The 27,297-nt window shown below is 41.8% G+C and overlaps 1 protein-coding gene across 2 annotated transcripts in view; it reads right to left on the reverse strand.

The window, feature by feature from the left end:
• LOC126251869 (sialin-like) overlaps positions 1-27,297 on the reverse strand; it is a 133,143-nt gene that overhangs the window by 65,465 nt on the left and 40,381 nt on the right. For both annotated transcript variants that reach the window (XM_049952557.1, XM_049952556.1), the window contains 2 exons: positions 25,529-25,734; positions 8,455-8,688 (listed from right to left, as the gene is read on the reverse strand). In XM_049952557.1, coding sequence (XP_049808514.1) covers positions 8,455-8,688; positions 25,529-25,734 — 440 coding nt within the window. The remainder of the gene's footprint in view (positions 1-8,454; positions 8,689-25,528; positions 25,735-27,297) is intronic.

Raw genomic sequence — 27,297 nt, forward strand, 5'->3', positions numbered from 1 at the left:
CTCTTCACGCAGTATCGTATCTCCCATTTCATCTTTATCTACATCCTCTTCCATTTCCATAATATTGTCCTCAAGTACATCGCCCTTGTATAGACACTCTATATACTCCTTCCACCTTTCTGCTTTCCCTTCTTTGCTTAGAACTGGGTTTCCATCTGAGCTCTTGATATTCATACAAGTGGCTCTCTTTTCTCCAAAGGTCTCTTTAATTTTCCTGTAGGCTCCCTCATAACAGCTGACGCTGTCATCACTTTGCACGTGCTATACGTTAGATAGTACGTGCAAAGTGATGACAGCGTCAGTTGTTATGAGGGAGCTAGGGCGGGAGCTCACTGAAATGCTGTGTTGCAACCAAATGAGAATGCACTTGAAGACCAAGAAACTGTAGCACTGTATGGCAGAAAACGCTGGGCGAAAACGGTCCCCACTGACAGGCACCTTCATGTCGCGGAAATGCATATGCTCCATTAAGTAATACTCATATCCATAATAGATCAGCGAACAATGTAAACGTCTGGCAAAATCTGGTCTATGGTATGGGCATGCGCAGAGTCCTGCACCATTCTCGTCTTCGCTGGTCATCGCGGCTCAGTTCGAAACGGATTAAACACTGATGACAATTCTACTCTGTTCAGTGAGATTCCACACCAAAGACGTGTCTGGGAACACCCCTGAGAGCAGTGGTGTCTGTAGCCCGCCATACGGTCCGACAGCCACGAGAAATGGTGTGGAGTGTCGTTTCTTCCATAGCAAGACTCCTTTGGTTATCTTCCGCGTAACTCTTACAGCAGAGTGGGACGTCGACGATATTCTAAGCCCCGTTTTGTTGCCCTTCATGGCAACATTTCAGAAAGTAATGCCCGCCCGCACATGCGGGAAGTTTCTAATGCTTAACCAGCAAGGTCGCCGGAACTTTCCTCAATTGAGAAGGTTTGGAGCATTATGGGAAGGGCCCTCTAACCAGCTCGGGATTTTGACAATCTAAAGAGTCAAACGGACGTAATTTAGCGCGATATCTCCCAGGAGGACATCCAACCACTCTACCAATCAATGCCAAGCCAAATAACTGCTTGCATGACTGAAATTGTAATCATTTGTTTGTCTATTCATGTACACTATGTGAGCAAAGTTATCCGGACACCACCAAAAACATACGTTTTTCATATTAGGTGCATTCATCTACTGCCAGCCTCCATATCAGAGCAGAATTGGACGCAACGCGGAACTCACGCACTTCGAATGTGGTCAGATGGTTGGGTGTCACTTGTGTCATACGTCTGTACGTGAGATTCCCACACTCCTAAACATCCCTAGGTCCACTGTCTCCGATGTGATAGTGAAGTGGAAACTTGAAGGGACACGTACAGCACAAAAGCGTACAGGCCGACCTCATCCGTTGGCTGACAGAGACCGCCGATACTTGAAGAGGGTCGCAACGTGTAATAGGCAGACATCTATCCAGTCCATCACACAGGAATTCCAAACTGCATCAGGATGCACTGCAAGTACTATGACAGTTAGACGGGAGGTGAGAAAACTTGGATTTCATGATCGAGCGGTTGCTTATAAGTCACACATCACGCCGGTAAATGCCAAACGACACCTCACTTGGTGTAAGGAGCGTAAACATTGGACGATTGAACAGTGGAAAAAGTTGTGTGGAGTGACGCATCACGGTACACAATGTGGCGATCCGATATCAGGGTGTTGATATGGCGAATGCCCGATGAAGGTCATCTGCCAGCGTGTGTAGCGCCAACAGTAAAATTCGGAGGCGGTCGTGTTATGGTGTGGTCGTGTTTTTCATGCAGGGGGCTTGACCCTTTGTTGTTTTCCGTAGCACTATCACAGCAGAGGCCTACATTAATGTTTAGCCGGTCGGAGTGGCCGGGCGGTTCTAGGCGCTTCAGTCTGGAACCGCGCGACCGCTACGGTCGCAGGTTCGAATCCTGCCTCGGGCATGGATGTGTGTGATGTCCTTAGGTTTGTTAGGTTTAAGTAGTTCTAAGTTCTAGGGGACTAATGACCTCAGAAGTTAAGTCCCATAGTGCTCAGAACCATTTGATGTTTTAAGCACCTTCTTGCTTCCCACTGTTGAAGATCAATTCGTGGATGGCGATTGCATCTTTCAACACGATCGAGCACGTGTTCGTAATGCACGGTCTATGGCGGAGTGGTTACACGACAATAACATCTCTGTAATGGACTGGCCTGCACAGAGTCCAGACCTGAATCCTATAGAACACGTTTGGGATGTTTTGGAAAGCCGACTTCGTGGCAGGTATCACCTACAACACCTGACTGAACGTATGCCTGCGTGAGTGGAAGCTGTCATCAAGGCTACGGTTGGGCCAACACCATACTGATTTCCAGCATTACCGATGGAGGGCGCCACGAACTTGTAAGTCATTTTCAGCCAGGTGACCCGATACTTTTGATCACATAGTGTACATCACGTCTACCAATTTCCGACACATTCCGATAATTCCTTCGTGTTTCTTTTATTTTTTTAATTAAATGTAAAACCGAAGTTCAAAGTTTGCACTCACCATTATTAGTATGTCACTCAACACTACGATTATGACCTCAAATCTGTAGAATATCGCTGTGCGATCGTGTAAAACATGGTAATGTTGTTTCTTCCGTCATTTCTGTATACTTCGATAAGTCAGTGGCGGTGTTGTTCTCTAGGAGGGCAGTCAGATCACAAGACTGTCCACGTGGGCAGGCCCTCACATGAACGAGAGAAAAGTGTTTCGGTGTTAATTATGATTCAAAATGGTTCAAATGGCTCTGAGCACTATGGGACTTAACATCTGAGGTCATCAGTCCCCTAGAACTTAGAACTACTTAAACCTAAATAACCTAAGGACATCACACACATCCATGCCCGAGGCAGGATTCGAACCTGCGACCGTAGCAGTCGCGCGGCCCCGGACTGAGCGCCTAGAACCGCCCGGCCACTCCGGCCGGCTGTTAAATATGGTTTGTAATTTCTAAAATTGCTTGCCAGTTTCGAGACTCCTAATTTTCTTGTTATTTTTTTCTCGGAAAGTTAACTGAGGAATTTGAAAATTAATATATGCTGCACCACACACACATTTTTTTTTAATTTTTCAGTTTATCTTCATGTTTAATTGTAGTAAGGTATCTGTTACCGTTATTTCCCATTTAATTCCGTTAAAAGAAAAAAAAACATTCATGACGAAACTGCAGTGAAGTGTATGATAGGAAATGAGAAAATTAGTCTGTTTTAAAAGACGAAAAGTCTTTTTTAAATCATTACACTTAAGAAAACAAATATAAAGTATTAAACTGCTAGAAAAGAAGAAGGGAAAAATTATTTGTTTTTGTTGTGAGAGATATGAGTGCTGTAAAGATAATAATGAGTAGTGGTTGTCTCGCTGTGGGACCCTCCGGCGTGGAATAGAGATGTACTTGAAAAAAAAGAAGTGATTCTGTTTAACACTAGAACATTATAGGGGGAAAATTCTACATTGCTACTAAACCATCGTAAGGTTTACTATGCCACAATTTATTCACAGGAAGTCATAATTTGTAGTTTATGCTTCAGTTAATTACAGTTATTAGATCTCCAATGGTATGTTACATACCAAATTAAGCACAAAATGTGCTGTGCATTTTCAACTTCTCGCGTCGTAATGAATAGTCCATTAAATTTCGGGCATTCAGCCGCGCAAAAAAAATTGTAATGGACTACAAAATGTGCTGTTTTATACCCTACTGCAATCTTTGATTTTACGAGGGTTCAGGAATCGAGGGTTAATGTATCACTCGAGATGATGCTATCTTTAATAAAAAATATTGAAAACAGTTCCATCTGAGAACTCGCTGACTACAAATATTACTTTATTTGTCTCTAGTTTTATTACAGTATTCTGCTGCGCAGATTAGTGACACTTTCCAATTAATTTTTTTTCTTACTGTATGTGTATCAGTTAGCTGAAACTTACAGGCCGTAAGCAACGGTGAAAATATTTCTGTTGTGTGACTGATGTGTGTTTCACGTGTGTATGTGTGAATGCAGTGTTTTATTTATTTATTTACGCATTTATTTTATCTGGCAAGATTAGGGCCTTCAGGCCCTCTCTTACTCCTGAGCTGGTTAGAGGGCCCTTCCCATACTCAGATTAAACGAATTTCAGTTTCTACGGAACATTAAGGACATATAACGTGTTATACAGAATTAATGTTAAAGAAAAAAAAGAGATTATAACATTAGTACAATGACAATTATAACAATCAAAAAAATAATGATAACAATCAATAATAATAATAATAATGACTATGTATATGAAAGTAAACATATTTTTCTTTTATGAATGTCAGTCCTATTGCTAGTTGGGAATTTTCTCGTTATGTTCTTGCAGCTTGTGAGTTATTCTCATCGAGCAGAGACATAAGACGATAGAATGGGGTGAAAGAGATATAGAAGAGGTAGATAGGTTAGAGGAAGAGAAATAGAATGGTAAAATTCGAAGCTATGATGGAGAGGAGAAAGAAAGAGATGAGAGGGGCACAACAATGGTGGCTATACCGTCCCTAATATGTAAGTCTTGAGTTCCCTCTTGAATGCTGAGTGGTTCTGGATAAGACGCAGATCACAGGGGAGCGCGTTCCATAGTCGTATGGCTGAGATGCAGAATTACACGGAGAAAGATTTTGTGTTATGTAAAGGTACAGCCAAGATGCTAGACGTATCCGATCTGGTGTTGCGGTTGTGGAATGATGATAGGTGTTTAATGTGAGAAGATAAGTATTGGGGGCACCAGTGGCTAAGAAATCGATGAAGTAAGTACATCGTGTGGAGATCGTGTGCCTTATGTGGGCGTATCCAACCTAGCTGAGAGTATGAAGGACTGATATGATCATACAACCGTATATTGCACACGTATCTAACGCAAGCATTCATCACTAGCTCGAGGCATCTCGAATTTTCACTATTTGTGCCGTGTTGAACTACATCACAGTAGTAAAGATTAGGCAAGACTAGTGTTTGGACTAATTTCTGTTTAACATTGGTTGGAAATATTTTTCTAAATTTTTGAATTGCATGTAGGGAGGAGAGCGATTTCCGGCAAGCTGTGACTGTTTGTTCTTCCCAGTTTAGGTGTTCATCCAAGATTATTCCAAGGTCTTTTACTGTTTTTTGGTATGGTAGTTGGGTACCATTGAGGAGTATTTGAGAGACTGTTTCGCGAAAGTACCGGTTGATTAACTTTGGATGAGATATAAGTATGACCTGGGATTTCTTGGGGTTTAGTTTTAGACCTAGGTTCTGTGCCCATCGAGAAACAGAGCAAAGATCTGCGTTCATACTCGCTACTGCGTCAGCAATGTTCTTGGGGCTTGCACTTATGTACAGTTGGATGTCGTCGGCATATAGATGGTAGTTGCAGGAGTGAATCGCTGAAGAAATATCATTAATGTACAATGAGAAGAGTAATGGACCAAGGACGGAGCCTTGGGGAACTCCAGAGCGCACGTTTTTCCATGATGACTTTTCCGACCCACAAATGACTTGTTGACTTCTGTTTTTGAGGTAGCTGTCGAACCAGTGTATTGCGCTGTTTGAGAAATTCAGCTGTTTCATTTTAATTAGTAATATATCAAAGTCAACGGTATCAAAAGCCTTGCTAAAGTCAAGCAGTGTTAGGATGGTAGCTTCACGTCTGTCCATAGCATGTTTAATGTCATCAGTTACTTTGATTAATGCAGTTGCTGTACTATGGTGCTGTCGAAAGCCTGACTGATATTTGTCATGGATGTTATGAGTTTTGATGTAATCCGTCAGCTATTCATGGACGATGTATTCTAGGGCTTTAGATATTGCAGGTAGTATGCTGATCGGCCTGTAGTCACCTGGCGACTTAGGGTTGTCAGTCTTGGGTATAGGTTGGATTAAACTTTGCTTCCACTCAGTAGGATATGTACTACTGACAAGAGACAGGTTGAAGATGTCTGTGATAACTGGAATAATAGTGTCTACGACGTTCTTAATCATGCCAATGCTCACTCCATCATTTCCTACTGCCTCGGAAGAGATTCTCATAATTGCCTTGTGTACTGTGCCGGTAGTGACATGTTTTAGGAAAAACTTGTCTCTCGAGAGATTAATATCTTGGGGCTGGTAATTTGTCGCTGCGTGGCAGTTTACAGCTGTTGAGAAGAAATCGTTTAATTCTTCTGCAGACGCTTGATAAACAGCGTTAGATCTTCGCTTCCCTATACCGAAACTGCGCAGCTTTTTCCACAGTTCAGCAGGTTTTGAAATGCCGCGTACGACAGAGCGGGCATGTCTGATTTTGGCATTCCTCACGCTTTGCTTGGTTCTGTTTCGGAATTTCCTATAAGCTTCGTACGCCTCGGAAGTTGGATTACGCTTGAAGGCCCTATGTGCAGCATCACGTTTATTCATTAACTGGCGTAATGCAGTGGTGAGCCACTAAGCGGGAGCTCTCTTTATCTTGACAGTGCGTTGAGGAGCATGTTTATCATACAGTGCAATAATTTTGCGACATAATTCCCGAATTTTTCCGTCTAAAGTCGGTTCATTGCTTATATCATACCAAGGGATGTCTGAGCAATCCTTTTAATTACCAGATTACTACTACAGCTAATTTAAATTTAATTAGACAACTCTTTCAATTTTAGCACATAATACCGCAATAAAATAGTTAAAAGTCATTCATTCATTCTGGTATAGGAATGACTTTAAAGATCAATTTGATGGTGTTGAGACAGCCACCAGCCACAAATTTATTTTCAGTTCCTTTACTCAAAAGGTACCGTTACCGGTTTCGAATCATTACGATTAATCTTAAGACGGTTTTCATGCTTTCATTACATGTGGTGCGTATTTTTTTACAGATTAATTGTCCTAAAATATAAATAATACATAATTATAAGCACGCCACATAGATGGTTGCGTTACAGATTTGCATTGGATGTGACTTACGTGAAATGTCGGTTTGTAGTGCTTGTTCTCATAGTCCAAGAGACGTGAATACATTCCCACTGCATTCTTATCGTTGCACACGTAAATTTTTCTCACTGAATACTTGCTGTCTCAACACCATCAACATTTGTCTTCAAATAACAGCCACGGTCTCGAACCATGTCATCATACGACAAAATTGCATGACTTTAAATATGATGCTAACAGAAAAAAGAAGACGATGAGAAAATGTAGGAGCAACGTGAAAACTCACAGATGAAGACCATGTTGTTGTTGTTGTGGTCTTCAGTCCTGAGACTGGTTTGATGCAGCTCTCCATGCTACTCTATCATGTGCAAGCTTCTTCATCTCCCAGTACCTACTGCAACCTACATCCTTCTGAATCTGTTTAGTGTATTCATTTCTTGGTCTCCCTCTAGGATTTTTACCTTCCACGCTGCCCTCCAATACTAAATTGTTGATCCCTCGATGTCTCAGAACATGTCCTACCAACCGATCCCTTCATCTAGTCAAGTTGTGCCACGAACTCCTCTTCTCCCCAATTCTATTCAATACCTCCTCATTAGTTATGTGATCTACCCATCTAATCTTCAGCATTCTTCTGTAGCACCACATTTCGAAAATTTCTATTCTCTTCTTGTCTAAACTATTTATCGTCCATGTTTCACTTTCATACATGGCTACACTCCATTCAAATACTTTCAGAAACGACTTCCTGACACTTAAATCAATACTCGATGTTAACAAATTTCTCTTCTTGAGAAACGCTTTCCTTACCATTGCCAGTCTACATTTGATATCCTCTCTACTTCAACCATCATCAGTTATTTTGCTCCCCAAATAGCAAAACTCCTTCACTACTTTAAGTGTCTCATTTCCTAACCTAATTCCCTCAGCATCACCCGTCTTAATTCGACAACATTCCATTATCCTCGTTTTGCTTTTGTTGATGTTCGTCTTATACCCTCCTTTCAAGACACTGTCCATTGCGTTCAGCTGCTCTTCCAAGTCCTTTGATGTCTCTGACAGAATTACAATGTCATCGCCGAACCTGAAAGTTTTTATTTCTTCTCCATTGAATTTAATACCTACCTCGAACTTTTCTTTTGTTTCCTTTATTGCTTGCTCAATATACAGATTGAATAACATCGGGGATAGGCTACAACCCTGTCTCACTCCCTTCCCAAGAACTGCTTCGCTTTCATACCCCTGTTATAACTGCCATCTGCTTTCTGTACAAATTGTAAATAGCCTTTCGCTCCCTGTATTTTACCCCTACCACCTTCAGAATTTGAAAGAGAGTATTCCAATCAACATTGTCAAAAGCTTTCTCTAAGTCTACAAATGCTAGAAACCATAATGCATGCAAAAGTCTAGCTGACACCTTCGACGACAGAGAACGTCAACATGGCGGATGATGCTGATGGACCGATACTTCCAGTTTACCAGGGTCGCTGCACTTTGCGCCGGCTTACCTCGACGAGGCCCTCGAGGATCCTCATGGTGAAGAAGAAGTACTCGTTGACCCAGGCGGTGAAGGGGCTGACCACGGTGATGATGGCGGGCACGAGCGCGCCCAGGCCGAACACCAGCTTGCCGCCGAAGCGCTCGGCGAGCAGCCCGCCCGGAACCTGGCCCACCGTGTAGCCGTAGAAGAAGCCCGCCAGCATCATGCCCTGCATCTCCTCGTCCCACACGAACGAGCCGTCCTGCAACACGGGGCGCACCGACCAGTCGCTGCAGCGGTCCTCCAGACATTTGTTGACAGATCACTCTCCTAGACTCCGCCATCAGCCACGTTTCTGGTTCATGCAAGCTTTCCAGTTCGTTAGAATGCTTGGGCTGAAGAAGATCTTGATCACATCCAACTCACTATTGTCAGCCTGCAACACTCCAATGAATCTGAAGGGACGGCATGAAGCTCTGGACATGATGCAGCAGGTTGTTGAGTTGCACGACATGGAACTTCAGTGAAGTTCCTTTAGGTACTATAGTAGCGAATCGTTTACATCTATAATACACTACTGGCCATTAAAATTGCTACACCAAAAAGAAATACAGATGATAAACGGGTATTCATTGGACAAATATATTATACTAGAACTGACATGTGATTACATTTTCACCCAATTTGGCTGCACAGATCCTGAGAAATCAGTACCCAGAACGGCCTTGATACGCCTTGGCATTGAGTCAAACAGAACTTGGATGGCATGTACAGGTACAGCTGCCCATGCAGCTTCAACACGATACCACAGTTCATCAAGAGTAGAGGACTGGCGCATTGTGACGAGCCAGTTGCTCGGTCACCATTGACCAGACGTTTTCAATTGGTGAGAGATCTGGAGAATGTGCTGGCCATGGCAGCAGTCGAACATTTTCTGTATCCATAAAGGCCCGTACATGACCTGCAACATGCGATCGTGCATTATCCTGCTGAAATGTAGGGTTTCGCAGGGATCGAATGAAGGGTAGAGCCACGAGTCGTAACACAACTGAAATGTCTACAGTACAAAGTGCCGTCAATGAGAACAAGAGGTGACCGATACGTGTAACCAATGGCACCCCTTACCATCACACCGGGTGATACGCCAGTATGGCGATGACGAATACACGCTTCCAATGTGCGTTCACCGCGATGTCGCCAAACACGGATGCGACCATCACGATACTGTAAACAGAACCTGGATTCATCCGAAAAAATGACGTTTTGCCATTCGTGGACCCAGGTTCGTCGTTGAGTACACCATCGCAAGCGCTCCTGCCCGTGATGCAGCGTCAAGGGTATCCGCAACCATGGTCTCCGAGCTGATAGTCCGTGCTGCTGCAAACGTCGTCGAACTGTTCGTGTAGATGGTTGTTGTCTTGCAAACGTCCCCATCTGTTGACTCAGGAATCGAACGTGGCTCCAAGATCCGTTACAGCCATGCGGATAAGATGCCTGTCATCTCGACTGCTACTGATACGTGGCCGTTGGGATCCAGCACGGCGTTCCGTATTACCCTCCTGAACCACCGATTCCATATCCTGCTAACAGTCATTGGATCTCGACCAACGCGAGCAGCAATGTCGCGATACGATAAACCGCAATGGCGATGGGCTACAACCCGACATTTATCGAAGTCGGAAACGTGATGGTACGCATTTCTCCTCCTTACACGAGGCATCGCAACAACGTTTCACCAGGCAACGCCGGTCAACTGCTGTTTGTGTATGAGAAATCGGTTGGAAACTTTCCTCATGTCAGCACGTTGTAGGTGTCGCCACCGGCGCCAACCTTGTGTGAATGCTCTTGAAAAGCTAATCATTTGCATATCACAACATCTTCTTCCTGTCGGTTAAATTTCGCGTCTGTAGCACGTCATCTTCGTGGTGTAGCAATTTTAATGGCCAGTAGTGTACATATTTATCGCAGGAGCCACTGCACCGTGCGTGGCAGGGACTACATCGTACCAACATTATTGGTCTTCTTCCCTACTCTATTCTCGTACTGATCGAGGGAAAAATGATTGTCCATACGCGTTCGTTCGCACTGTTACCTTTATTATCTAATTCCTGTGTTCCTTAAGTGAGATATACGTTGTTGGCATCATAACGAAAACCTAAAATGTTTACCGAATGTCGAACCCGACGCCTTCTTTGGCGTCATTTCCTGTCTAAAATAGTGCTCTTCTCGCGACGTTTATCTTTCTGATAACGATAGTAATGACGTGTGAAATAGTCCGTCGAGGGTTCTGCTTGTGCGACTGAAACACAAATACGAGGTGGTTCTGAAACGTAATGCCTCCGAAGCTCTTTAAGATTTTTAAGAATCTACTTCTTCATTCTTCGTGCCTGTTTGTTTATTTCTCAACATAGTCACCCTGACGACGAACACCTTTCTCCCAACGATAGACCGGTTTACTGATACGATCACTACAGACTGTTGCCGGCTGTGGTAGCCGAGCGGTTCTAGGCGCTACAGTCTGGAACCGCGCAACCGCTACGGTCGCAGGTTCGAATCCTGCCTCGACCATGGATGTGTGTGATGTCTTTACGTTAGTTAGGTTCAAGTAGTTCTAAGTTCTAGGCGGCTGATGACCTCAGAAGTTAAGTCCCGTAGTGCTCAGAGCCATTTGAACCATTTGAACCATTTTTTTGAACTACAGAATGTTTCACTTCGTTGACGGAGCCACAACCTCACCTTTGTTGCACCGCTTCATCATTATCAACATGAACTCCTCGAAAGTGTTCTTTAAGTTACGGAAGCAGATGAAAATCGGATGAGTCCAAGTCGGAACTGCATTGAAGATAATAGACGACAGTAAACTCACGACATCGGATTGTTGTAAATGTCGCAGTGTTCGTATGTGTTCTAGCCTTGTAATGCTGAAACAGAGGCAGCTCCATTTGTGGACGAACTCTTCGAAATCGAAACTCGATTTTCTCACATTGTTTCTGACGACTAGTTACTTTACACACCACCAAGTTACACGCTAAAGTCCGGAGCTCTCTAGCGGCAGAGGGCTGCAGAATATGTAGAAACGAAGAATAAATATGCGGAATGTTAACAACGTTTGTTTCATTAACAAAGCTGTAAGATTTTCCTCACAAAAAATTGGGAGGCATTACGTTCTAGCACTCCCTCGTAGTAAAAAGCTAACTGCATACCTTCCTTTCCTGAAAATTGAAAAACACTTCTTGCCGTTAAATTACCGATGAGCAGCTAAGTCTTTTTCTTTTCAGTCACTGACTGCTTTAATAATATGCATTACTTAGCTCCATGAAATAAGACCTCCCCTGTGAACAAAAACATGCAGTTTAAACGACTAAGTTATTAACATTTATTAAAGAAATGGAACTTCGATAAGAGCATTACCACCCTCGTTATTTGAACTGTATTTTTTTTTACAGGGCATACCTTATTTTAAAAAACAAAATTTATCTATACCTGAAGTAAGTTAGGGTTCTCCGGCGCGTTTTTCTGTCTGTATGTGAAGGATAATCTCAGACCCTATTGTGGGTATTTTGATACGGTTTTTACGAACAGATAGATTCATAAGGAAGGTTGGCGTACGTGCGTAATCTATTACCGCTTCGCCACACAAGTCGTAGACACTTAGTGCCACCTGTTCGAAGCCGGGGCGGATCGCTAGCAATACATATTAACAAAAGAAAAACAGCGAATAAACAGTAAAAGACTTGGAAGCTCAGGAAGAATTTAGCTGCAAGAAGTCATTTTCTATTCAAGAAAGCTTTTATAATAGTCGTTCAATAAGTAATGCTCCACTTTTTTTTCTCAGAACGTATTTAGTGTGAAGAGTCAGAATTTGGTGACAATATACATCGACATGTCTTGTCCATGTCCTATTTTTCTACGTAGTCTCTATTACGTTCTATGGCCGTACGCCAACGTTGTGGAAGAGCATGTATTCCCTGCTAGTAAAAGCGCAAAGTGGTGCACCCAGCTTTCGTCCCCGTAAAGATCCGTGACAGAAAGGTCTCTCCGTCGGTCTCAAAACACTCTAACAATTCAGATGAAATGGCCTTTCTTTGAATCTTGTGGTCCGCTGTGAGCATTCGTGAAACCTACTGTGAGCACCTCTTTGAATATGCGTGAGTCTCGATCATTGCAGACGCACTTCCAATGCTGACCAACAGCTGTAGAGCCAATTGTCGAGTTATGATGCGCCGATCGGCACGAATAATGGCGTCCGCACGATTCTACATCTACATCTGCATGGATACTCTGCAAATCACACTTAAGTGCCAGGCAGAGGGTGGTTCATCGAACCACCTTCACAATTCTCTATTATTCCAATCTCGTAAAGCGCTCGGAAAGAACGAACACCTATTTCTTACCGTACGCGCTCTGATTTCCCTTATTTTATCGTGGTGATCGTTTCTCCCTATATAGGTCGGTGTCAAAAAAGTATTTTCGCATTCGGAGGAGAAAGTTGGTGATTGGAATTTCGTGAGAAGATTTCGTCGCAACGAAAAACGCCTTTCTTCTAATGATTTCCAGCCCAAATCCTGTATCATTTCTGTGACACTCTATCCCATATTTCGCGATAATACAAAAAGTACTGCCCTTCTTTGAACTTTTTCGATGTACTCCGTCAGTCCTATCTGGTAAGGATCCCACACCGCGCAGCAGTATTCTAAAAGAGGACGGACAAGCGTAGTGTAGGCAGTCTCCATAGTAGATCTGTAACATTTTCTTCTAAGTGTCCTGCCAATAAAACGCAGTCTTTGGTTAGCCTTCCCCACAGCATTTTCTACGTGTTCCTGCCAATTTAAGTTGTTCGTAATTGTAATACCTAGGTATTTAGTTGAATTTACGGCTTTTAGATTAGACTGATTTATCGTGTAACTGAAGTTTAACGAATTCCTTTTAGCACTTATGTGGATGACCTCACACTCTTCGTTATTTAGTGTCAACTGCCATATTTCGCACAATGCAGATATCTTTTCTAAATCGTTTTGCAATTTGTTTTAATCTTTTGATGACTTTATTAGTCGATATACGACAGCGTCGTCTGCAAACAGCCTAAGACGGCTTCTCAGATTGTCTCCCAAACCGTTTATATGGATAAGGAACAGCAAAGGGCCTATAACACTTCCTTGGGGAACACCAGAAATCACTTCTGTTTTACACGATGACTTTCCGTCAATTACTACAGTAAGTAGGCTGTTTCGGTTTTTATATTGGTAACGTCACATAGCGCTCTGTATGAAAATCACTGGCTGTGCTGTGTGCAGTCTGTGGCTGGTTGGCATTGTTGGAATATTCACCATCGTAGTGTTGGGCAGTTGGATTTGAACAGCGCGTAGCGTTGCGCAGTTGGAGGTGAGCCGCCAGCAGTGCTGGATGTGGGGAGAGAGATGGCGGAGTTTTGAGAGCGGATGATCTGGACGTGTGTCCATCAGAGACAGTAAATTTGTAACACTGGATGTCATGAACTGATATATATAATTTGTTAACATCGAGTATAGATTTAAGTGTCAGGAAGTCTTTTCTGAAAGTATTTGTATGGAGTGTAGCCATGTATGGAAGTGAAACATGGACGGTAAATAGTTTGGACAAGAAGAGAATAGAAGCTTTCGAAATGTGGTGCTACAGAAGAATGCTGAAGATTAGATGGGTAGATCACATAACTAATGAGGAGGTACTGAATAGGATTGGGGAGAAGAGAGGTTTGTGGCACAACTTGACCAGAAGAAGGGATCGGTTGGTAGGACATGTTCTGAGGCATCAAGGGATCACCAATTTAGTATTGGAGGGCAGCGTGGAGGGTAAAAATCGTAGGGGGAGACCAAGAGATGCATACACTAAGCAGATTCAGAAGGATGTAGGTTGCAGTAGGTACTGGGAGATGAAGAAGCTTGCACAGGATAGAGTAGCATGGAGAGCTGCATCAAACCAGTCTCAGGACTGAAGACCACAACAACAACATATATATATATATATATATATATATATATATATATATATATATATATATATATATATATATATATATGTTGTTGTTGTGGTCTTCAGTCCTGAGACTGGTTTGATGCAGCTCTCCATGCTACTCTATCCTGTGCAAGCTTCTTCATCTCCCAGTACCTACTGCAACCTACATCCTTCTGAATCTGCTTAGTGTATGCATCTCTTGGTCTCCCCCTACGATTTTTACCCTCCACGCTGCCCTCCAATACTAAATTGGTGATCCCTTGATGCCTCAGAACATGTCCTACCAACCGATCCCTTCTTCTGGTCAAGTTGTGCCACAAACCTCTCTTCTCCCCAATCCTATTCAGTACCTCCTCATTAGTTATGTGATCTACCCATCTAATCTTCAGCATTCTTCTGTAGCACCACATTTCGAAAGCTTCTATTCTCTTCTTGTCCAAACTATTTACCGTCCATGTTTCACTTCCATACATGGCTACACTCCATACAAATACTTTCAGAAAAGACTTCCTGACACTTAAATCTATACTCGATGTTAACAAATTTCTCTTCTTCAGAAACGCTTTCCTTGCCATTGCCAGTCTACATTTTATATCCTCTCTACTTCAACCATCATCAGTTATTTTGCTCCCCAAATAGCAAAACTCCTTTAATACTTTAAGTGTCTCATTTCCTAATCTAATACCTTCAACATCACCCGACCTAATTCGACTACATTCCATTATCCTCGTTTTGCTTTTGTTGATGTTCATCTTATACCCTCCTTTCAAGACACTGTCCATTCCGTTCAACTGCTCTTCCAAGTCCTTTGCTGTCTCTGACAGAATTACAATGTCATCGGCGAACCTCAAAGTTTTTATTTCTTCTCCATGGATTTTAATACCTACTCCGAATTTTTCTTTTGTTTCCTTTACTGCTTGCTCAATATACAGATTGAATAACATCGGGGAGAGGCTACAACCCTGTCTTACTCCCTTCCCAACCACTGCTTCCCTTTCATGCCCCTCGACTCTTATAACTGCCATCTGGTTTCTGTACAAATTGTAAATAGCCTTTCGCTCCCTGTATTTTACCCCTGCCACCTTTAGAATTTGAAAGAGAGTATTCCAGTCAACATTGTCAAAAGCTTTCTCTAAGTCTACAAATGCTAGAAACGTAGGTTTGCCTTTCCTTAATCTTTCTTCTAAGATAAGTCGTAAGGTCAGTATTGCCTCACGTGTTCCAATATTTCTACGGAATCCAAACTGATCTTCCCCGAGGTCGGCTTCTACTAGTTTTTCCATTCGTCTGTAAAGAATTCGTGTTAGTATTTTGCAGCTGTGGCTTATTAAACTGATTGTCCGGTAATTCTCACATCTGTCAACACCTGCTTTCTTTGGAATTGGAATTATTATATTCTTCTTGAAGTCTGAGGGTATTTCGCCTGTTTCATACATCTTGCTTACCAGATGGTAGAGTTTCGTCAGGGCTGGCTCTCCCAAAGCCGTCAGTAGTTCCAATGGAATGTTGTCTACTCCGGGGGCCTTGTTTCGACTCAGGTCTTTCAGTGCTCTGTCAAATTCTTCACGCAGTATCGTATCTCCCATTTCATCTTCATCTACATCCTCTTCCATTTCCATAATATTGTCCTCAAGTACATCGCCCTTGTATAGACCCTCTATATACTCCTTCCACCTTTCTGCTTTCCCTTCTTTGCTTATAACTGGGTTGCCATCTGAGCTCTTGATGTTCATACAAGTGGTTCTCTTATCTCCAAAGGTCTCTTTAATTTTCCTGTAGGCAGAATCTATCTTACCCCTAGTGAGATGAGCCTCTACATCCTTACATTTGTCCTCTAGCCATCCCTGCTTAGCCATTTTGCACTTTCTGTCGATCTCATTTTTGAGACGTTTGTATTCCTTTTTGCCTGCTTCATTTACTGCATTTTTATATTTTCTCCTTTCATCAATTAAATTCAATATTTCTTCTGTTACCCAAGGATTTCTACTAGCCCTCGTCTTTTTACCTACTTGATCCTCTGCTGCCTTCACTACTTCATCCCTCAAAGCTACCCATTCTTCTTCTACTGTATTTCTTTCCCCCATTCCCGTCAGTTGTTCCCTTATGCTCTCCCTGAAACTCTGTACAACCTCTGGTTCTTTCAGTTTATCCAGGTCCCATCTCCTTAAATTCCCACCTTTTTGCAGTTTCTTCAGTTTTAATCTACAGGTCATAACCAATAGATTGTGGTCAGAGTCCACATCTGCCCCTGGAAATGTCTTACAATTTAAAACCTGGTTCCTAAATCTCTGTCTTACCATTATATAATCTATCTGATACCTTTTAGTATCTCCAGGGTTCTTCCATGTATACAACCTTCTATCATGATTCTTAAACCAAGTATTAGCTATGATTAAGTTGTGCTCTGTGCAAAATTCTACCAGGCGGCTTCCTCTTTCATTTCTTAGCCCCAATCCATATTCACCTACTACGTTTCCTTCTCTCCCTTTCCCTACACTCGAATTCCAGTCACCCATGACTATTAAATTTTCGTCTCCCTTCACTATCTGAATAATTTCTTTTATTTCATCATACATTTCTTCAATTTCTTCGTCATCTGCAGAGCTAGTTGGCATATAAACTTGTACTACTGTAGTAGGTGTGGGCTTCGTATCTATCTTTGCCACAATAATGCGTTCACTAAGCTGTTTGTAGTAGCTTACCCGCGTTCCTATTTTCCTATTCAATATTAAACCTACTCCTGCATTACCCCTATTTGACTTTGTGTTTATAACCCTGTAGTCACCTGACCAGAAGTCTTGTTCCTCCTGCCACCGAACTTCACTAATTCCCACTATATCTAACTGTAACCTATCCATTTCCCTTTTCAAATTTTCTAACCTACCTGCCCGATTAAGGGACCTGACATTCCACGCTCCGATCCGTAGAACGCCAGTTTTCTTTCTCCTGATAATGACATCCTCTTGAGTAGTCCCCGCCCGGAGATCCGAATGGGGGACTATTTTACCTCCGGAATATTTTACCCAAGAGGACGCCATCATCATTTAATTATACAGTAAAGCTGCATGCCCTCGGGAAAAATTACGGCCGTAGTTTCCCCTTGCTTTCAGCCGTTCGCAGTACCAGCACAGCAAGGCCGTTTTGGTTATTGTTACAAGGCCAGATCAGTCAATCATCCAGACTGTTGCCCTTGCAACTACTGAAAAGGCTGCTGCCCCTCTTCAGGAACCACACGTTTGTCTGGCCTCTCAACAGATACCCCTCCGTTGTGGTTATATATATATATATATATATATATATATATATATATATATATATATATATATATATATATATATATATATATATATATATAATGGCTTTGGAACGCTATTGAGGTAAATACATTGTTTATTCTCTATCGAAATCTTTCATTTGCTAACTGTGCCTGTCAGTAGTTAGTGTCTTCAGTAGTTAGAATCTTTTATTCAGCTGGCAGTATTGGTGCACGCTGTTTTGCAGTAGTTCCAGTAATGAAGATTTTTGTGAAGTAAGTGATTCATGAAAGGTATAGGTTATTGTTAGTCAGGGCCATTCTTTTGTACGGATTATTGAAAGTCAGATTGCGTTGCGCTAAACATATTGTATGTCAGTTTATTGATGATCTGAATAGGTAAAGAGCGAAATGTCTGAGTAAGTTCAGTTCTGCTCAGCTGTTTGAAAATCGAATAACGTAAGAGGATTATCAGCACAGTAATTCATTAATTTTTCTAAGGGGACGTTTCACTACGACCTGTGACCTCTCTGACAGGAAATCACAAATTCAGTCACATAACTGAGACGATATTCCATAAGCACACAATTTCACTACAAGCCGCTTGTGTGGTACAGTGTCAAAAAAAAATGGTTCAAATGGCTCTGAGCACTATGCGACCTAACTTCTGAGGTCATCAGTCGCTTAGAACTTAGAACTAATTAAACCTAACTAACCTAAGGACATCTCACACATCCATGCCCGAGGCAGGATTCGAACCGGCGATCGTAGCGGTCGCTCGGCTCCAGACTGTAGCGCCTAGAACCGCACGGCCACTAAGGCCGGCCAGTGTCAAAAGCCATTAAGCATGAATGGAGCAGTGGTTGTGACAGGACGTCCCGAGCATGGCTGAACATGGAGCTTTGTTTTAACGTGAGTCGTATGTCGACGCTATTTTGACGCTGTACTACGGCTCTACCATCTGCCAAAACGGTTCGAAACTTCGCCGGCGCACAGAACAAGCATCAAATGTGAAGCACCAACAAGGACGTTTGTCTATGTATATTAATGGCTTTTTTTTTAAAATGTGGGGCATTACTTACTGAACGACCCTCGTAAATCTCGCGAGGGTTTTATTTTATAGTAAAATGTTTACTTTGGTTTTTATTATTTATGAAGCGACCGTAGACAGTTTCACATCTTGTTTATACCGTAGCCAGACAGATAATCTTCGTGAGAAGAGAATCATTTTAAACAGAGGCGTTAATCAGTAGACCATGGTGGTTGCCCCAAAAAAATTAGATCGTGGAATTCCCAGGTAGGAATGTACTATACACAGGATATTTACTTATCTCGTAGTTCGATACATCCCACCACATACTTCAACATCCGTTTTCCTAAGCTCACTGGTGTTAAAGAAAACGCTACGTTTGAAGAATTCATTGTGGCCTTGAAAGAATTACATGGATAGTTTTATTAAGATTTTGAGGATACTGTTAATCTTACATCTGTTTCCGAGACAATTTTCCGTTTCAGTTGAAAGCAACCCTGTGCATCAGCAGATGTAACTGATCGATCTGTAAGGTAATTCCAGTCTTAATGACAAATATTTTTAAGTTAAAACTGTCTAAGACGTCTACATATATTTCTTCAGGTAGAGTATCCAAATCTGCATAATGAGGTATCAAAACCCCTACAATATTTCGATCGACATATTTGTGTGAAAGACCTTTTTTTATTATGAAACTAAATAAGTCATGATTACATCACAACTTGAGTGCCAAACTCTGTGAAATTGTCTGCATCGGTCCGTATGCCCCGATAGTTTTTACCAAATAAAAATTATTTTATGTCTTCAGCGCTCCAAAGATAATTAAGTAATACTGAAAATTTGCTTTGTTTGTGTGAAATATAAAACCAAGTAGTATGCAGAGTGACTGCACCGGAATTAAATGCGGAGCGTTCGTAGTTTGCCATCTTTCCCCTCCTCGCGCTCAGACAGCGTGTGTGGCGGTGTGGCAAATGTGAAACGAGCCTGGGCGCTTTGGCGTTCTTGTTCGGTCACAACCCGCGAGCCGAAATCTTGGTCGCCCCTGGTCTATGTGCTTCCGTAGCTTCCTCTTATTTTGTCTTCATGGTCCTTGATGCAAGATTATGTCGCTGGTAGTAGGTTGGTTTTGCAGTCTGTTGCAAATGCCAATGCTCTAAACATCCTCAACAGTGTTTCGTGAAAAGCACGCCCTCTACTCCCCAGTGAATCCCATTTGACTTCACTTAGCATTTCTGAAATACTCACGTGTACACTGCACGTGCCAGTGACAAATCTGTCAACATTCCACTGGATTGCTTTGATGCATTTCTTTAATCCCACCTGGTGAGAATCCCAAACACTCGAGCAGTACTCAAGAACAGATTTTCTGTATGTGGTCTCCTTTCTAGATGAACTACACTTTCCAAGACATCTCGCAACAAAGCAGAGCCGACCATTCCCATTTCCTACAGCCGATCTTATGTGCTTGTTCCATTTCATGTCGCTTAGCAACATTGTCAAGCAGCACACTATTAATATTCGAACATGACGCGATTGTTTTCCTACTCATTTGCATCATCTTACATTTCCCTACGTTTGGAGCCCACTTTCATTGGTCACACCAAACAGAAAATCTCTCCAAGTAATGTTGTATCCACTTACAGCTGCTGTCCCAAACACTCACATATTTCTGCTCACCCTGGCCGGCCTCTGTGACCGAGCGGTTCTTGGCGCTTCAGACCGGAACCGCGCTGCTGCTACTGTCCCAGGTTCGACTCCTGCCTCGGGCATGGATGTGTGTGATGTCCTTAGGTTAGTTAGGTTTGAGTAGTTCTACGTCTAGGGGACTGATGACCTCAGATGTTAAATCCCGTAGTACTTAGAGCCATTTGAACCATTTTTTTTTTTTTTTTTTTTTTTTTGCTCACCCTGTCTGTCAGATCATTTGTGTACAGAAAAAAAAGAGCAGTTCTGTCATATTTCCCTGGGGCACGTCTGTTATATCCTTACCTCTGATGAACGCTTGCCATCCAGGACCACGTTATGGCTTCTGTTACTTAAGGAGTCTTTCCTGTTCCATATGCTCGGACCTCTGTTAACAGACGTTTGTAGTCAGTTTTACTTTGCAGTAGTCAATAGCGCCTGTGGTTACATTTCTACTTCCTCTCCTATGAAGCATCTATTATTCCATGTTTCGCCTCCTCCTACGTAATTGTCATACTCTCTAATAAATTTATTAGATGATTTCTCATGCAGTTTTCTAATACTTCGGTTTTACTAGAATTTCAAAAATTCCGCCTGTCTTTATTTCGATTTTTTTGTATTTTTTAATTGGAATGCTGACTATACTTGCTCCTATTCTACTTATATTGTAACTGCAAAAGTCTACGCTACCCTTGTTTGCAGAGTAGTGAAACTCTTGCTGATGATGCAAAGGGGCAAACAGTTATCATGCTGACAGTGCATTGGGCATAGTTTCCGCGCCTTGACAATTTACGTTTTGCAATGCACCCTTATTGATTACATTCTATAGTGGGCGTTATGACACCAGTTGCATTAGGAGGATTTCTTAAATTTAAAAAAAATATTTATTATATTTTGAGCTTCTTGCCACTGGTGACCATATCCTTCTGGTTTTTGTATGCCTGAAGATAGTTGTTCAACCGCTGGAACTGGTTATCAATCTCGTCCTTTATTTTGTGATCAATACAATTTTGTAATCGCTAACAGGACTCTAACACAACCATAGTAAGTAAGAGTTACGTCTATCACAGATGTTAAGTTCTACAGCACGTCAGAACACATCAGCACAACTTTTGAATAAAAACACACGCGATCTGCCTAATGTCTTAAACTCGAATAGTTCCCATTTGAGTTTAGGACTTTGAGCAGACCATCCATCTGTGCTTTTGTTCGGAAGGCTTCCTGATCTATTTTAAAGTATTTTGTTTGCTGGTACGGTGAGTAAACCCGCATGTGTGTTGCGCCTTTTTCGTTCTACGTATGGAACGTCGTATCTGTTATTGTTGTTCCCAAATATACGATGGTTGTGGTGCATTCTTATTTAGGGATGCCGTGACAGTTCGTTCTTTCTGCACTATTGTGTCGATCATTACGTGCTGTAAAAATGTAACGTAATTATTTGTGTGATGTCTCTTGCTGTTGACCAAGGGGTTGAAATTAGCAGATCGTAAATGAAATATGTATGGGAATTTAAGTTCTCCTGTTATGTAAACAGATCTCCTTTTTAATGTCCAAACATTTTTCGGCCCATTGGTGCCATAATCAATGGGTACTTTTGTTAATGTTTCATTGTCTAGAACGTTAGGTTCCGTAGGACTTTCTTTGCACTGTTATACAGTGTGGTTCAGTTACCCCACCAGTTGGTTTTACGCAGCCTGCAATGCCTTCAAAACCACGTGGAAGATTTTCGTATTCTCTCGCTCGCTACACACTAATTATTAAACTTACAGAATAAATAAACAGGATTTTTTTTTAGGAAATATAATGCAGTTGGATATCGAACTGGGATACGTTTTCGCTGGAGGCCGCAATTTTAGTTATTGAAGAAAAACGAGTTTGAGTGTCAGTTTTGTATTTTTTCTTGAATAACTCTAAAACTACTACCTCTAGCGAAAACGCAGTCCAGTACAGAATTTAACTGCATTGAATTACCTACAAAAGGGTCCTGTTCATTTGCTCTGTAGGACTAATAGTTTGTGCACAGTGAGCGAGAGAATATGAAAATACTGCACGAGGTATCTGAAGGCGTTGCGGGTAGTATAAAATCCAGCATTGGGAACAGCTAAATTATCCTGTACAGTTTACTATAGTAATTTTGATGACACCTGTCCTAATCTGCCCGCACGTTTGTTGTAGAAATACACACAATCACTGAACCACACTCGCAAGTTAACATTTCGTAACTCGAAAAGCACAACGTTAATACTTTTCAGCAATTTCACTAATAGCATAGTTATACGTGTCAGACGAAGTTGTAGATGAGTATAGAAACCACAAAAGCAGCTATGACAAGGTATGTAATAATGTAAACAAACTGCTGCAGAACTGACGTTCTAGAGAATGAGACATTAACAAAAGTTCCTATTGATGAGGGCACAGAGATGCCCAAACATGTTTGAACATTAAAAAGAACTGCTATTGAATAATAAGAAGATTCCACTATTTTTTCTGCGTACACGGCTGCTGCCAGAGTTTCAAAATCAAAAGATAATGAAATGCGATCGTCGTTACTTCAAGTAAAAAATAGCCCCCTGAAGCAAAGTGACTTATTTCAAACAAACGTATCTCATTTCTAAACCTCATGAGACGCACGACATCACAGTGAGTTACCGCAAATAAGATTCATATACATCCAATTAGGTAAGTGCCTAACACCTGCTACAAGAATTGATATATACAGGGTGGTCCGTCTGAAGTTTCAGATGAGATTATCTCGAAAACTATACGTCGGGTAAAAATAGTGGGTAAGACAAGTCCGTAAGCTCAAAGGGGGGCATCAAATGATACTACACGTGACCCCAGCCCCCGCCCCCTTTGGTGGGGTGGAGGGCAACTTTTAAATCTTAAATGGAAACCCCCATTTTTATTGAAGATTCGGATTCTCCATAAAAAAATAATCAAGTTTTGTCTGAAACATTTTTTAAACCATTGACAGAAGGCGCTGAAATCGAGAAAAACTAAAATTGGGGAAGAGCTCCGATGTGTTTAGAATGGTCCGAGAAGAACGCAACAAATCGATATAAAATGTGCACCAATTCTTTCATTATGCCAAATTAAGCTATTTATTTTTTAAAAAATTTATCCGACCCGCTACAGTTTTTGATGGAGGGAGGCGGAATGGTATTAAAATCTCATTAGGGAACTCTTCACAATTGCATTAGTCACTAGACTGTAGCGCTATCGTGGCCAAACTGCGAACTATGACTCAGTGTAAAGGTCAGTGCAATACGATGAGACATCACTTCAATTTCAGATTGTGAACCGTAAACATCAACAGACCAAAGTAAATTATTCTTCAGCGGAACATGGCTCACTATCCTCCTACAGAGATTGTTGATATAATGTTAATTTTAGGTGAATGCCTTAACAGTTATACTGCAGCTGCGCAACTGAATGCGGATAGTCTCCCAAACAGACGACATCCAAGCGAAAACGTTAATCGAAATTGCACTCAACGAGCTCGAAATGGATACATGCACAGTCCACCTCGTCATCGCGAATACAATGAAAATGACACCGCAGCCTTACCGTTCTCGCCTGTGTTCAACTGGATCCCGAAATTAGTAGTCGTGTGATTCAGGGACAAACTGGAATACCGGAATCCGCTGTTTAGAGGATTTTGAAGGCACATATCATGCGTATCATATCACACTTCACAGGCATTAACGTCGAAAGATATACAAATACGCATGCATTTCTGTCAGTGGGCCGTGGAAATGATAAGAGGTGGCAATGGTTTTTTTAGATACGTTATGTTCACCGATGAAGCCACATTCAAAAACAATCGCGAATTAAATCGCCATGATTTTCATTATTGTTCTCGTGTCAATCCACACTGGCACAGTCCCGTTGACAATCAACACAAATGGTCGTTAATGGTCTGGTGTGGAATTTTAAATGGTTACTGGGGAATCTTATTGACAACTTCTCCGCAATGATTTGTTGGAGCTAATGGAAGATGTTGATTTAGTGTCTAGGCAACGAATGTGGTTCCAACAGGACGGAGCAGCTCACCATAGGAAGTGGCGGACCAATTCAGTGGCCACCACATTCACCAGGCCTAACATCTCCTGATTTTTCCTTGTGGGGTTATTTAAAAAATATTGTTTATGAAAGACACCCCACAACCAGAAACGATATGGAGCAACGCATTCGAAGAGCGTGTGCAGCCATACCACGGGATGTACTGCTCAGAACTGTGGACATCTTTCGCAGACGATTGATTTTATCCATTGAAGCAAATGGGGATAATTTTGAACTATTTCTTCGTGGCTAATTTCATTAAATAAGCACCCCAAATTGCGAGAGGCAAGGGAACTCACACTAATGAAGCATCCTATGGGAACATCATTCTACTAGGTCCATGTAGTTGTTCCTGGGTAACGCTAAAAGTAGGATACAGTACATTTTGTACAAAAATAGTTTAATTTGGCTTAACGAAAGAATTGGTGCACATTTTTTATCGGTTTGATGCGTCTTTCTCGGATAATTCTAAATATATCGGAATTCTTCCCCTATTTTACTTTTTTCTCGATTTCAGCGCCATTTGTCAATAGTTTAAAAAAATGTTTCAGACAAAACTTGATTACTTTTTATGGAGAAACCGAATCTGCAATAAAAAAATGGGTGTTTCCATTTAAGATTTTAAACTTGCCCCCCAACCCCACCCCACCCAAGGGGGCGGGGACTGCAGATCACGTGTAGTATCATTTGATGCCCCCCTTTGAGCTTACGAACTTGTCTTACCCACTATTTTTACCCGATGTATAGTTTTCGAGATAATCTCATCCGAAACTTCAGATGGACCACCCTTAAGGTTCAACACCTCTCCCCATGCACTGGGCCATAATAGTTTCTTTGAAAGGGCTCGGCCGATTTCCTTAACCACCCTTGACTCGATCCGAGCTTCCGCTCCGTCTCTAAGGACCTCCATGTCAATGGGACGTTACACCCAATCTTCGTTCCTTCCTCGTACCGAGCCCTTGAGGTCGAGGCTAAATGTCGCAATCCCGACCCAAACGTACCGCTTACATGGTTCAGGTTGGCATGCGTTCTGAACTGAGCGTGCCTGGATAGCCCTGCCGGCAGAGGAGCCGGGGGACTCACCTCGCGGTAGACCACTTCGGCGCCGCCGGCTGGCGGGCAAGTGTCCTCCCCATAGGTGTTGTTGTCGCTGCCGGAGCTGCCGCTGGAGATGGCCGTGTTGTTCACCATGGACACGATGGCCACCGACAGGTTGACTCGCAGCGAGTACAGGATGGCGATTCCGCTCATGCCCAGCGCCACCAGGATGTACCGAGCCTTGATCTTATCTGAAATACCAAATGCGCCGAGCGTTGTGTAAGAGAGGAAAAGTTTTCTTCAGTAATGAAAAGCATTTACGTGTGTATTTCAAATTATCTACTGGAATGCATGTCCATAAATTGCGTAAAGAAATAGTATGGGCAATTCATAGAATTTGTATTTTTTTGTGCAACCATGAAACTCTCATAATAATGCATATCTGAATATTACAAAATCAGATGGGGGTCCCATTACAAATTGTAATGAGTGTGTCCTACTATTTACAGTCAAGTTGTATCGTTAGCCCAGAAGAACATCTGTGACTGATTACACCAGTTCTTTTATTATTGCTCTACTCATTCATTAAGAAGTATTATGAGTCACTCTGTACATTTCACATAAAGGATATTCCGTTATTCGACCGTGATCTGAATTATTCAAGCTCACCAGGTCATGTCACATCATGATTTAATTCGTTCTTTCAGGATACAAAGGGACAAAAGCCCTAGTTATATTTGTATGGCGATGCAACATAGTAAGTCCACAATAACAAATAAAATTGTCAGAGGTCAACAACATGTGTTTATGTCTTTCTGTTCCAAATTTTGATTCGCTGCATATAAGATTAATATTCAGAAAGTTACATGGTTCGATGTATTTGTTTAGTTAGAATGAAGTCCCTACGAATACATATCGAAACACATTAATGAAGCACATCTTGTAACTGATAATGTCGAAAACCACCCAGATTTATCTATCTATCATCGGGACTTACTAATATTTGTTTCAAATGATTCCAATGTTGGCGAAACTAATATCTCCTTTACAGGGACGTATCATGAGTCGTGCTCGGATAGCTCAGTAGGTAGAGCATTTGCCCATGAAAGGCAAAGGTTCTAGATCAGAGTTGCAGTCCAGCGCAAGGTTTTAATCCAGCAGAAAGCTTCATAAGTAATCACTTTATGATAGAGGTGACAAGACAGTTTTAAACAATTATCGTCCAGTTTTTTACTGATATGTTTTTCCCAAAATATTCGAAAAATTAATGTACTCAAGAGTACTTTCACACTGCAACGGGGACGATTTACTTAACATATCACAGTTTGGATTCCAGGAGAGCTGTTCGAAGGAGAATGCTATTTTAACATTCACTCATCAACTAGTACAAGCCTAAAATAACAAAATGTTTCCAGCTGCTATTCTTGTGATATTTTCAAGGCATGTGATTGTGTAGATCATGTTACTGTCTCAGAAAAACTGAAGTTTTATATAATTAACAGCTTTACACACAGCTGGTTAGATTGTACTTAGCAAACATAATGTAATAAGTTGTGCTGAATAATTGGTACAATGTTGGAAGGATAGAGTGGAGAGAAATCACAAAGGGAGGCCCACAGGGTTCAATTTTTGGTCCACTCCTATTCCTTATATACATTTGAATCATCTGTCACTTGACATTCATCAAGCAGAATTGATACTTTTTGCAGACAATACTAGTGCTATAATAAATCCCATTAGAGAGAAAGTAACAGAAAAGATGGTAAATAACACTTTCCAAAGAATTGTGAAATGGTGCTCAGAAAATGGACCCT

The sequence above is a fragment of the Schistocerca nitens genome, chromosome 4 (assembly GCF_023898315.1).
Source record: "Schistocerca nitens isolate TAMUIC-IGC-003100 chromosome 4, iqSchNite1.1, whole genome shotgun sequence".
NCBI lineage: Eukaryota > Metazoa > Arthropoda > Insecta > Orthoptera > Acrididae > Schistocerca > Schistocerca nitens.